We start from the raw sequence: 14,067 nt of genomic DNA on the forward strand, positions 1-14,067 counted from the left end.
ACCACTATAACATCTTCATCATCACTACTACTATTACTACAACCACCAACACCACATTACCACCAGTACTACAATCTCTACCATTAGGTTTTGGCGCTTTACTTCATTTGAAATAAGGAAACTTTGGGATTGTATTCGGCAATGTGTTTATGTATCATAATATAATTCTAATCAGTTATCTATTTAGAACTATACAATATGTAAACACAATATCAAATACCATTTGAATTCCTTTTTCTTGTGTGCGGAAATTCCTCGTTCGGCGTTGAAATTCCTACGAGTGGTGTCTGAAACTCCTGTGAGCCAAATTTAAAGTTGGCGTCTATGTGAAGGCATGATATAATTACAATTTACTATTGGTAATCTGAAATAGAAATTTTTGAGACCCTTGGAGCAGAATTTTATACCAATTTCTGTATTATGCAGGCCTCTAAATCTTTTGACAATTGTCAGATTTCTGATAGTACAACTTTGCTCGATAGATTCTGTCAAATATCGACGTAAAAAAAAAAAAAGAAAGAAAAAAACATCTGCCTCGTCAAAAGACAAATCAAACGTAAAAGAAAGACAAAGTGGAATCTAAAACAAAACAAACCAGTTAACTATTAATGCTGCATGTGAAGCTAAAAGTTACAAACAACATCTGCCAGCCGGATATAATGTGCCAACGCACAAAATTATCAGTCCTTATATAATTTCATCTTTTCAATTATCGCCACTTGCACACTCCTCAGTACATGGCCCCTACCCTGCCGATGCTGTCTGCGCGTACCAGCTAGTGTCAATTGCCAATTCCTTGCTGACAATGTCTCGCCAAAAGTCTTGTCAAGTCGCGCGAGTCTTCGAACACATGTGTCCTCAGTCATCAACTAACACATACAATGTCAGTCGGGGCCATTTCTCTCTATATTGCTACAGACTCACACAAATTTTCCAGTTGACAATCTCCGTCCCAACGCTTTCATTGTATCCGGTCGAAAGTGAACTTGAATGATGAATGCGAAATACATATTTTTCTTCAAATGAAAAGGTGTGATTAACTGCTCTCAGCGGAAGTTTTCTTTCCTTACGACCATGATTGCTTAAATTTATCTCTTCTTCTTCTTCTTCTTCTTCTTTCTTCTTTCTTCTTCTTCTTCTTCTTCTTTCTTCTTCTTCTCTTCTCTTCTTCTTCTTCTTTCTTCTTCTTCTTCTTCTCTCTTCTTCTTCTTCTTCTTCTTCTTCTTTCTTCTTCTTCTTCTTCTTCTTCTTCTTCTTCTTCTTTTCTTCTTCTTCTTCTTCTCTTCTTCTTCTTCTCTCTTCTTCTTTCTTCTTCTTCTTCTTCTTCTTCTTCTCTTCTTCTTCTTCTTCTTCTTCTTCTCTTCTTCTTCTTCTTCTTCTTCTTCTTCTTCTTCTTCTTCTTCTTCTTCTTCTTCTTCTTCTTCTTCTTCTTCTTCTTCTTCTTCTTCTTCTTCTTCTTCTTCTTCTCTTCTTCTTCTTCTTCTTCTTCTTCTTCTTCTTCTTCTTCTTCTTCTTCTTCTTCTTTTCTTCTCTTCTTCTTCTTTCTTCTTCTTCTTCTTCTTTCTTCTTCTTCTTCTTCTTCTTCTTCTTCTTCTTCTCTTCTTTTTCTTCTTCTTCTCTTCTTCTTCTTTCTCTTCTTCTTCTTCTTCTTCTTTCTCTTCTTCTTCTTCTTCTTCTTCTTCTTCTTCTTCTTTCTTCTTTCTTCTTCTTCTTCTTCTTCTTCTTCTCTTCTTTCTTCTTCTTCTTCTTCTTCTTCTTCTTCTTCTTCTTCTTCTTCTTCTTCTTCTTCTCCTTCTCTTCTTCTTCTTCTTCTTCTTCTTCTTCTTCTTCTTCTTCTTCTTCTTCTTCTTCTTCTTCTTCTTCCTTCTTCTTCTTCTTCTTCTTCCTTCTTCCTTCTTCTTCTCCTTCTCTCTCTTCTTCTTCTTCTTCTCTTCTCTCTTCTTCCTCTCTTCTCTTCCTTCTTCCTTCTCCTTCTTCTTCCTTCTTCTCCTTCCTCTCCTTCTCCTCTCTTCTCCTCTCTCCTTCTCTTCCTTCTTCTCCTTCTTTCTCCTTCTTCTCCTTCTTCTTCTCTCTTCTTCTCCTTCTTCTCCTTCTTCTTCCTTTTCTCTTCTTCTCCTTCTTCTCCTTCTTCTCCTCCTTCTTCTCCTTCTCTTCTCCTTCTCCTCCCTTCTTCTCCTTCTTCTCCTTCTTCTCCTTCTTCTCCTTCTTCTTCCTTCTTCTCCTTCTTCTCCTTCTTCTCCTTCTTCTCCTTCTTCTCCTTCTCCTCTTCTCCTTCTTCTCCTCTTCTCTTCTTCTCCTTCTTCTCCTTCTTCTCTCTTCTCTCCTTCTTCCTTCTCCTTCTTCTCTCTTCTTCTTCCTCCTTCTTCCCTTCTTCTCCTTCTTCTTCTCCTTCTTCTTCTCCTTCTTCTTCTACTTCTACTTCTATTTCTACTTCTACTTCTACTTCTACTTCTACTTCTTCTTCTTCTTCTTCTTGAATAAGAATTAATCCAAATAAACGAAAGAATCAGTTAAAAAATTTAACACAAACAGGAGCAAAGATAAAGCAGCTTCTCGTGTCAAGCGCTACACATCTTTAAAAAAAGTAGGAATTGTTCTCTTCCTTTCATTTTACAACAAAGTCAGACCTGGGACCAGCAATGTGTGTACTCTTTCAAATAATTGGGATTTTTATTTTGTTTGTAGCATAAAATAAGGACCTGCTTATTTTATTATGAGTTGGAGGAAAAAATGACATGATTTCACTAGTCAGTTGATGTGTCATATCTGTGTTGTGTTTGTTAATCCATATGTTTGTCCTGTTGGTCTATTTTCACGTATTCAAAAAGTTCCACCAGCCATTTACAGGCCTGATTGTGAAATGGACAGAATAAAATGCTTTTTACTCTCTGAATAGATTATTTCTCTTTTCACCATGTCTGTATTGAACTTGACTGGATCAGAAGGTCCAATTTAATATAAGCCAGGTTTTCAATTGACAGAACTGCAGAGCCCATATTATCTGAAATGGTATCAAATAGTTTTTATTTCATTTCAGGGTCATTCGAAAATCTGATATGCCCTTTGGGGGAATACAGTTAATTGTATGCGGAGATTTTCTTCAACTACCACCAGTGACTAAAGGAGAGGATGTTCGCAAGTTCTGCTTTCAGGTTGGTTAATTTTGAATAAGAGGGATTCACTTAGGTCATATTTTTACCCCACTTGAATAGAAGATATTGATTTTAAAAACTTTGGCACAATGCAATTTATGGATTTAAGAATTACATAATTTGACTCAAATAATTTTATTTATATTGGCTGTGCTCATTTCAATTTTAAAACTGGTCAGCTGCTTTACCAAATTTGGACAGGAGCCATTGCTTCCTTTCTGGACTAGGATGGTGGTCACTTGCTGTATCTACTATCTCTCTCCTCCATCGCCCCCTCCCCAACCACTTCCGTGTCTTTTGTGTTTGTCCACTTGAATAAGGCCATTTGGTTTTGCCGTACCCTGTATTCAAAGTGATACAAAGCTGCATCGCCTTTGTGTCTATTTAATTTACTGGCTTGAATCAAAATGTTGGATATCCTCTGATTTCACATTCCATCAAAAATTCTTTGTTTTCATTTAACAAAAAAATGAATTGATTGTTTCAAAGAAAATGTGTTTATAGGTAGGGATTAGAATTAGCACATGCCACACAGGAAAGGAAAACGTCTAAGTCAACTTATGGTCACATCCACAAAGCTTTATACCCAATGGTAGTTGATGTTGTTTTAATTTCTTGTCCAGTTTTATGCAGATATAAACCCTGTCAATTTTCTTGTTGTGCTTCTCTGGCAATATCTTTTCAGTGTCTCCTGATGCCTGTCTTTAGCAATATTAATGTTCTCTCCGTGATGTATACCGAACAGTTCTTTTGTATACAATTTTTGAAAATATTTATTTTGTTAGTCAGAAGCCTGGCACAAGAGCATAGAGTTGACCATGGAATTGACAGAAGTACGAAGACAAGCGGACAAACACTTTATTGACATTTTGCAACATATACGCAAAGGGGTGTAAGTATACTTCAATCTCATGTACCAAGTTGATATGGCTAAGTTTACTTTGAATGGTACGGTCTGAAACTAATTATTTAGATGAGAAATGTGATTGATGACTCCTCATTTGATATAAAATTTGTTACAGGTACATCTGTCTACTTACACTAAGTGCATAAAATAAAATATATATATTTATATATATAAGAAAAAAGAATCTGGAAGTACCATTGAGCTGCTCGACACCGAAAATAATCAAATGTCTCATAATATTTCTGTCAGTCCCCATTCATTGCCAATTATGTTGCTGAATACCCCTACAGTATTAAGTAATTTTGAGAAATATCTTACTGAGTGGTGTAATGGATATGTTTTGAGAGTCCTGGTTTTATGACATAGAAGTTTCAGAAATTGTAATTTCATGTAGTTTTTTTTTATGGAAGTCTAGATAAGTTCTCACTTGAATACCAATTGAAGAAAATTACGGATATTAAAAATCCTGTTCTTATAAAGTCACAAAGTCATAAAGTCATATAAAGTCATTTGTCACAATAGTAGTAAGTCATTTCTATCCTTATGCAGAGAAATAAGCAAATTTATCATTTTACTAACTTTTTGATAGATGATGAGGTTTTTACAGTAGAGCTGGTATACAATAAATGATTTACTGAATTTTTAAAAATTCAATTTTCGTCTAGATGCCCAGACTCTATGGCAGATAAATTGATGGATACAGCAAGAAATGACATCCAGAGAGATGGTGTTTTGGCCACAAAGCTCTGCACCCATAAAGTAGATGTGGAAGAAATCAATGTGTTTAAACTAAAAACACTACAAGGTCTGGATTGTTGCATATATATAGCCATGATAATCTATTAATTTACATTGATGACTGCTTAACTCTCTCCTTACCGGCCATTTTCCGATTTCCCGAAAACTCACACCCAACCCATACAAGTATAGATTTATTTCACTCAAACACAAAATCTGTTTGTTCTTGCTATAGATATTTTTTTCTGCTAAACGAGCTAATTAAAGCAAAATTAAAGCAAACATTTTTGTTCAAATATTGTGGTGTACAAAAATAATTAGACATTAGAATGACAAAAATGTTGGCTGCATTGTAACAAATGTGACGATTTCCTATGGGTGGTAAGAAGGGGGTTAAAGTGAAAAATTCTAAAACTAAAAGACCTTAAATGGGGGCCTCGATAGCTCAGTTGGTAGAGCACTTGCTTCACATGCAAAGAGACCAACATTGATCCCAGGTGCAGTCAAGATTTTTTCTTACCCCTATCCACCCAGCAGTGAATGGGTAGCTGAGTCTGTTAGATTTGGCAGATAGTTCTTTGCGATGACTAGCATCCAATTTAAGGGATAGCAAGCAATTGCTATTGTTCGTTTCATGCTATAGAAACCAGGATAAACTCCCGCTCCATGGGCCCAATGGATCTGAAAGACTCTCTCTCTCTGTGGCATATCACTTGGACGTAGCCTCCCACACAGTCCTTCGGAAAAAGTCTCTGTCTTGTGCCCATCTGCCACATTCCGTCACGCCGTGGTTGAGCCATTCCTGTATATCCTGTTGCCATCTTCTTTGTTGTCTTCCTCTGCCTCTTTTGCCCTCCGCCATGCCCTCCAGTACATCTCTCTCTAGTGTGTCGTGTCTTTTCAGGTGCCCAAAGTAATTGAGTTTCAGCTTTTTTATCTGACAGACTACTACTTTTAAAAGACCTTAATGCTGAAAAGCAGTCAAAATGTAGTAATTTTTTCCTCTTTATTTTTGTTAACCAAGTATTGATAAACTGAAAGCCATTTTGACCAAAACAAAAAAAAGAATGCTTTTAATCAAACAAAAGCTATAACTTGTACAAAGGGTTGAAACTGGATAGACTCTCTTGTCTATTAATTCTCACAACCCTAACTCCCCTGCTCTCCCACTCCTCCTCCCAACCACACTACTCTACAATATCTTGTCATCTTGCCATCCACTCTTAAGATTGTAATATTCTCCACCATGCCCCCCCCCCCCCCTAACTTACTCCAACCCTGACCATACCACTCTATGATAACCTATCATTTCTTTTCCTTCCACACATTCCCTCCCATCTCACACTTAAAAGTCTTTCATTCACATCAAATTATTTACTACTAATGTTATATTGCAACATATAAAGGGGACTTTGATATCTTGTCGATATAAGTGTTGCCGATATATTTGCTCTGCTTTGTAATTTGTATGTCTATTTGTATTTGTTGATTTATTATTTTTTGTTTTTTTTAAATTTTGACTTTGACAGGTGAGCAGCGATTGTTTGCAGCAACAGATTCTGATCAGGTATATTGTCAGATGCTGAACACCTTGTGTCCTGTACCCGCTTACCTTGAAGTAAAACTTGGAGCTCAGGTATATCCTTTATCTACTCATTATTATTATTATTATTATTATTATTATTATTATTATTATTATTATTATTATTATTATTTATTATTATTATTATTATTATTATTATTATTTATTATTTATTTATTATTATTATTATTATTATTATTATTATTATTATTATTATTATTATTATTATTATTATTATTATTATTATTATTATTATTATTATTATTATTATTATTATTATTATTATTATTATTATTATTATTATTATTATTATTATTATTATTATTATTATTATTATTATTATTATTATTATTATTATTATTATTATTATTATTATTATTATTATTATTATTATTATTATTATTACAGTCCACTCCGGAGCGGGTGGTTGGATGGGAGCATCACCCTTGAATCATATACCTATGATGTTCGCATGGGTGTACGATCCGATAGTGATGTCGTTTCTTCTTCTCTTTACTAGCCTATCCTGCTTCTTTGGTTTGTGATTGTATTTTTGACAGGGGATATTTTTTTTTTCTGTAAATCTTCTGCCTGTTTGTTCTTGGTTATTTATAATTTAGCTTATGATATCTTTAGGTTATGATTTTGATTTACATTTGTACTATTTTTGTTAGATTGCTTGTTTTTTTGTTTCAGCGGTCTCTCATATAACCTCAATTGTGTTGGAAGAGACCTAAAGCAACAAACAAAAAAAAGTCCACTCCGGATAATCGCTACTCGGTTAATTGCAACTTTCGGTTAATCGCAACATTTCCCAAGAAACGGAGTTAATTCTATATAAAAATTACTGGTTAATTGCAACAAACTTCGGTTAATCGCAACAAATTTTCGACCTCTAAAGGAGGCAAATTCAAGGAATCAATCAAACAAAATCTCATGATTAGATTTCATAATGGGTTAAATCATGACACGTTGAAGTATCGAGAGTGAGTGAGGTTTAATGCTTCAGTTGTATGTCACCACTATATTACAGACAAAAGAGGGCAGGGCTTTGCAGTTCGGGTCTGTGCGGTCATCCGTGACCATTAGATATGAGGAGAGTGGGCTGGGCTTAGTTTAGACAACAGGTAGACGATAACAGTTGTGGGAGGGACTGAGCAATGATATTCTTTGTTTTGTGATTGACAACTGTGTATTGTGATCAACGGGTTTGGTTAGAGCTTATTGTCTCTCATCACGGCTAATCTCTTGGATTCTTACAGATGTCGAGAAAAAAAAGTGAAAGTGAATCCAATCTTAAGATTTCTTGCCTCAAAGCTGTTTTTGCTTGTCAAAATCTATACAGGGCTGCCATATTTTTTTTATTCCAATCAAATTGCTCAGTTTGTGATGGACTAAGAACAATGTTTACAACAACTGGTCTGAGTTTACCATATTTGTGTAAAATGTTGCAATTGTGGACAGAAAACTCCACTTTGGTTAATTGCAACTTCTGTTAATCGCAACATTTTGGCTGATCCCAAGGTGTTGCAATTATCTGGAGTGGACTGTATTATTATTATTATTATTATTATTATTATTATTATTATTATTATTATTATTATTATTATTATTATTATTATTATTATTATTATTATCAATGTCTGCTTTTAAATTACAACTTTATAATAATTTTCAGGTGATGTTATGTAAAAACTTGGACATCAATCGTGGATTGGTGAATGGTGCTAGAGGAGTGGTCATTGGATATGAAAAAACTAATGAAGGTAAACATTATACTGTTTATTTACTTTCGGATGTTAATGTTTTTGTATGTTTTTATACATTCTTGAACTTAAATATTTACTGTTTGAACTTGGAATTTTCATCATTATCTTTATAAATAAAAATTTTGTGAGGCAAATCATTAACCTGCTTATTATAAGTATAAAATGATTAGGTGTTCAATATCATTAAGGAATAATATATTATTCATAGATTAGTGTAAGGTATTATTTCTCTTGCAAATACTATTCTTTCTTAAAGCAGAACAAGATATCAATTTATTTCTGAAATATGATTTTTTTCCCTTCTTTAAAAAAAAAAATAGCTTACCCCATCGTCAAGTTCGTGTGTGGAGTTACAGAAGTTATAAAACCTACACGTTGGGTCTTCAAAATAGGAGGAGGTAACACAATTGTACGGAGACAGGTGCCTCTTAAATTGGCCTGGGCCATTTCTATTCACAAGAGTCAGGTAAAGGGAGGCTTGTTATTTTGGTTAAATAGGTTAAAGCTGGGTATGAGAGTGTATCTTATTCCTTTTTAAAATATAAATCTTCTTTAACGTATGAAGTGAATAAAAATCATACAGTGTAGTTTCATTAGAATCTCAGAAATCATGGAGTTGGAAAAAATTTCACTTTGTGTAGCAAGAGGGAGTAAAATTTCTTTCTTTTGCTTTGGAATGAATGCTGGTCTATCACAAATGGCTTTATTCTAGATCTTTATGAGTCTTGGCTACATGCTGGCTGGACAGACCGCTTGAAAGAAATTCTTAATTTTTTGCTCAATCAAACCTGGTTTTGCTCTTACTCTAGTCCAATGCTCTTTCCTAGCCACTTCAAAAGACTTTCATGCATATTGATTGATTAGAATCATTATATTATATGCCGATTTTCAAAATAACATCATGCCTCTATTTATCTTATTCTAATTCAGGGGTAATTCATGGTAATTTTTCCGTCTGGAAGACCTCAAGTTCAGATCCTATTGAATACACTAGGACTTTTTTTCTTGTGACAGTCTCATATAGTCTTGCACTGTCATTTAAACAGCATGATTTATTTTGAGAGGATGTTAAACTAAATTTTTAAATGATATCTGTGTTTGGAACTTGCATCTTTCATAACTTTGCATTGCTTTCTCTCTGTGTAATATATTCAGGGTATGACATTGGATTGTGTGGAGATATCACTGGGGAATGTCTTTGAAACGGGTCAAGCTTATGTTGCCTTATCAAGGGCCAAGAGTCTAGATGGTCTCAGATTGTTGGATTTTGACAAAAAGGCTGTTCGTGCTGATGCAAAGGTGCTGGCTTTCTACAGACAGTTGGATTTAAGGTCTCGAATGATGCATAATGGTATAGAGGATGATAATGAGATATTCATGCCAAACCCAAGTAAATTTGCTCGCAGATGATACACCTTTCTTTCTTTCATTATTTATTTATTACCGCTTGAATATGTTTATGTGTTGCCTCATTTTACAGTCCCTTTCAAAAGTAAGTTTATGTCGCATGTTTGTCAATATTTTCAAAACCTCTTTAAGAAATCATCAATATCAATTCACTGAGAAATGTTCTTTTGTATGATTATATCTGTTTTTTTAATGTATCATGCATCATCAAATTACAAAGCAAACGAATCAAAAGTGACAATTTTCAGCTATTTGCAGAGATGAAGTCAGGTTTTGGTTCAAGTCCCCTTTTCTCCAGTTTTGAATTCAGAAATTATAAGACATTGATTGCCGTCACCAACACTCCATCATTTAGTCTTCAAAATAAGTGGCCATGGGGAGTCCCGATAACTCAGCTGATAGAGCACTCTCTACACACAAAAAGGGACTGAAATTGATCCCAGGTGCAGTCGAGATTTTTTCTGACCCCCTGTCCACCCAGCAGTGATTGGGTAGCTGGGTCTGTAAGATCTGGTGGAAAGTACTTTGCGATAGACTAGCATCCTAACCCAAGTTTAGCAAGCAATTGCTATTGTCTGTTTCATGCAATAGAAACCGGGATAAACTCCGGCTCTGTGGGCCTCATGGCTCTGAAGGACTAGTCCTTATGTGGAAACAAAATAGCAGAAAAAACCATGGTATGCCTCAAATGCTGGCTATCGTATACAAGTGGCTACAAACACAAGTTTGACCATTTTTCCAGATTTAACAATTTCTGCAAATTTTGCTGCATAAATGCAGAAAATTGCAATTGGGATTGCAAATTGGCCACAAGAATGAAAAAAAAGCCCCCAAAAAAACCACAAGGACAAGATTGTGTCGTATACAATGAAAGAAATAATCTGTATCTGTAACTGTGCCATACTACAGATACCAATTTGGCTCTGATGCAGCAGCCTGTTTATTGAGATTGTCAGTTGAGGAAATCTTGTAGTGAAGATAAGTTTATTTTAAAGTTATCAAGACGGTTTTGTTTTAATCAATAATGGTTTTGGCAAAATTGGAGTGTTGGTAATTTTCCGTGGTTTGGTTGGGTATTAAAAAAAACATTTAGTTGTTTCTGACGTGTTTTTCAATAATAATGTATTGTTTGTTGGCCTCCAAAGATCCAGGCTTTTATTTTTCGTTTGCGGCATTGCTCTTTAAAATATACATTTGGTGGTATTTATGGAATTTTGTCTTTGATTGTTTTGAACGCAGTTTTTCAGCAAAGGTTCCTTTATCGGCTACATAAATCTGGCAGGTCTTTATATTTTAATATCAAATTTATATAGCCAGGTGTTTTTGGAGGTGTAGTATCCTGGGATAAATCTGACTCCCTCATTGGACATGATCCAGCTCGTCTCTCTGTCTCCTTTCTGGTATGGATCCCATACAACTGCATCATATTCTCTGACAAGAGAAAGTGTTTCATTGCGATGACATTAAGAAATGCTTCAGATTATGTTGGAGAAATCCTATTGTTAATGTAGCCTTTTGAGTGATCATTCTGACATGTTTGCCCCTCTTAAGATCTTCAGATAATTCAGTGCAGATATATGGATGGTTATGAACTTGGGTCAGGATTGTGCCATTGAGAGGATAATTGAAATTTGACCTAATTTTAATGCTTATGGCGAGGCACTTGCCTCAATTTTGTTCTCACATTTCTAGCGAATGAAGCAAATTCATTTTAAATTATGATATGATCTTGGTATGATTCAATTTCTATGTCAATGAGACAATCATCAGCAAATAGTCTCACTTTTGATTTCATACTGCCTAGCAAGTCATTGATGTAGTATGTAGCAGACTGCGCAAATTTCAGTTGATCTGAACAAGGAACCTACCGCAATTTGGCCCAACAACATCATAATACCTTATTATCTGATATATTCAGTTGTTTTACAAATCCTAGTCAATTTGTGTACATGTCTCCCATTCTTTATTCCAATATATATCAAGTCAAGTATTTCTCTAAAGACGAATACCAACACCTCTTCATTGATACACATTATTGTAATATTGAAAAGATACCAAGATATAAAGGGAAACTCGAACTTGCTTTTGAAAGGGACTGTATAATATGCAGGTTAGAGTGATTGTCCAGATATGGTTGCATGTGTATTTATATTGGATTGTCATTGTAGGTTATTTTGTAGAGATGAATATGTAAATTAATATTTTATGACATTTTATGAAGTGTGAAGACCACACGGGGAAAAAGGGCACATGTCACATATAACATTTTGAGATAATCCAATTTTAAGATTTGAAAGTCTACAACTATTTAATGATTTGTTTGGTACACTTAATATTCATACAGCGTATAAATCAATCATTTGTCAATAAGTGTGTGGAAAATTTATACATGAAATATTTTATTTTTTATGGACCTGAAGGAAAAATATGAATTGAGTCAGCATTGGACATGTGCCCTTTATCCGTGTGAATCAAGGGATTTCCATGTATGTAAAGAAATGTCTCTTACTAGGAGTCCTGGTTGATCAGAAATGACCATTGCTATTATATCAATCAAATAAGCCACTTGTGCATGGTGTTGAGACCCATATAAACTTATTACCGCTTACAGTTACCGCAGTATGGGGATCAGCCCATTGTCAAGCTTTCAAACCTTCATCTATCCGCTCCTGATGTCAGGATTTGCGTGTACAGCAGTGGCCCACCATACAAGTGCAAAGGACCAGGGCTCGAGTCTAGGTTCAAATTTTCTGTTTACTCCCATCCCCCACTTAGCAATAATTATTGGGTGGCTAGATATCCTGAGATCTGGCGAAAAGTAGCTGCCAAACAAAATCCTAGCTAGTCGGTATCCTGTCACAGAAACGGCATTTCCTCCACTCTCACAGGCCGAATGGCTTCAAAGAACCTACTGCCTTGCAATGTGGGTATCCCCATATATCAGCTAGTAGTAACTAGTAGAGCATTGGACTGCCTCGCCAAAGAACCCAGATTCGAAAGAACAATTTTCTGTCCATATTTCGCCCCCCTCCCCCCCCCCCCCCCCCCCCCCCCCATTTCCCAGGAATTCATTGAGTGGCTATATCTTCAGAGATCTAGTGGAAAGTATTACGTGATAGACCAGTGTCATACCGGACGAAGGGTAATCGGTACTAGGACAGATGCTGAATGGACACCGACTCCAATGGGTAGAACCCGCCTAAGTCGACATTGTCAGGACCATTGAAATCATGTAGAGGAAAAAGAAAGTCAACATTGTAATATTGCAAAGAGACAAAGTGGGAATTCCAATCAAGTCGACTTAGCCGAAAGTCAAGTTAAAAGATTGGGGTTCTGTTGTAGGTAATCGATTTACACACTGACTTGAGTGAAATATCCATTTCATTGTCACAGTGCATTGTCGGATAAAGAAGAAGGTGAAGGGAAGAGTTTTGGCGTATCAGTATTAGGCATTGCAAAAAATTATTTCATATAGCTATGCCGCACCACACCCCATCAATACACTCATTCTATACTGAACCCTTTGACAGCAAGACTGGATTTCACATTGAACATAAACAGTGTTCACCTAAGTCTGTGATGAACTTTAACCACATCACAGATACAGGTGAAAAATGTAAAAATCAACAAAATGGATAAAAGTAGGTCAGGCTTTGTTCAGTGGAAATCTAACCCTGCTGCAAAAGGATTAATAGAATAATTCTCATCTTTTGGTACAAAAAGAAAAGCAAGATTGAAAATAAAATTTCAACAACCTTTATACAACAGAAAATTAAATAAAATAATTTCACTCTTCTTCCGACTCAGACTCAGACAGGGGCTCAAGAAGACCATTCGGTGCTCTGCCATCATGTGGTAAGGAATCATAAAAATCATGATTCCTTGGGTCACAAAACCTCTTTAACACTTGGAGGTCTCTAAATTTTGCCTCCGAAATCGGCAAGGGGCTTGTGTGCTGAGGCTCCATGTCTGTTGCCAACCGTGCAGCAACTCTTGTTGGGAGACATTTAAGTCGGGGCACAACGACAGCTGATTCTATGAGGCCATTTCAATTGTTCCGATATAGCATCAACATGGGACTATCTCTTGAAAAGACAACTTCACGGATTGGTCTTGTGGCGACCGGGCATGTTGCTTTAAACAGCGGCTTCAGATAATCATCATCATCATCATGTAGTTCCATATCTGAAGCAGACGTCGGAGGTCATCTTCCGCCAAGCTGATCTATCTCTTGCCAATTCTATTAAAGCAGCGCCACCTTTCTCAGCTTCATCTGTCCACGTTCTTATCCCTTTCAAATAAGTTATTCTTTGTCTTCCTCTTATTCTTTTTCCATTCATCTTTCCAGTCAAGGCGAGTACTTCCAAACCAGGGTGGCGGATAATGTGTCCTAAAAATTCCATTTGGCATTTGATGATTTTTGTTATCAGTGATCTTTTTCTGTTTGCCATTTCTAAAATTTCTTCATTTCTTTTCCTTTCCACCCATGACACCCTCATCATTCTTCTGTAA

At 35.6% G+C, this 14,067-nt stretch overlaps 1 protein-coding gene across 2 annotated transcripts in view; it reads left to right on the forward strand.

Annotated features, from left to right (window-relative positions):
• LOC144962834 (ATP-dependent DNA helicase PIF1-like) overlaps positions 1 to 13,337 on the forward strand; it is a 30,398-nt gene extending 17,061 nt beyond the window's left edge. For both annotated transcript variants that reach the window (XM_078896146.1, XM_078896148.1), the window contains exons 7-13: positions 3,038 to 3,152; positions 3,938 to 4,044; positions 4,725 to 4,864; positions 6,327 to 6,433; positions 8,058 to 8,145; positions 8,469 to 8,614; positions 9,304 to 13,337. In XM_078896146.1, the coding sequence (XP_078752272.1) occupies positions 3,038 to 3,152; positions 3,938 to 4,044; positions 4,725 to 4,864; positions 6,327 to 6,433; positions 8,058 to 8,145; positions 8,469 to 8,614; positions 9,304 to 9,558 (958 nt within the window). In that variant the 3' untranslated portion in view covers positions 9,559 to 13,337. The remainder of the gene's footprint in view (positions 1 to 3,037; positions 3,153 to 3,937; positions 4,045 to 4,724; positions 4,865 to 6,326; positions 6,434 to 8,057; positions 8,146 to 8,468; positions 8,615 to 9,303) is intronic.
• The last annotated feature ends 730 nt before the right edge of the window (positions 13,338 to 14,067 follow it).

This window comes from Berghia stephanieae, chromosome 1, assembly GCF_034508935.2.
Source record: "Berghia stephanieae isolate SIO BIC M18660-M18661 chromosome 1, UCSD_Bste_1.3, whole genome shotgun sequence".
Lineage (NCBI taxonomy): Eukaryota > Metazoa > Mollusca > Gastropoda > Nudibranchia > Aeolidiidae > Berghia > Berghia stephanieae.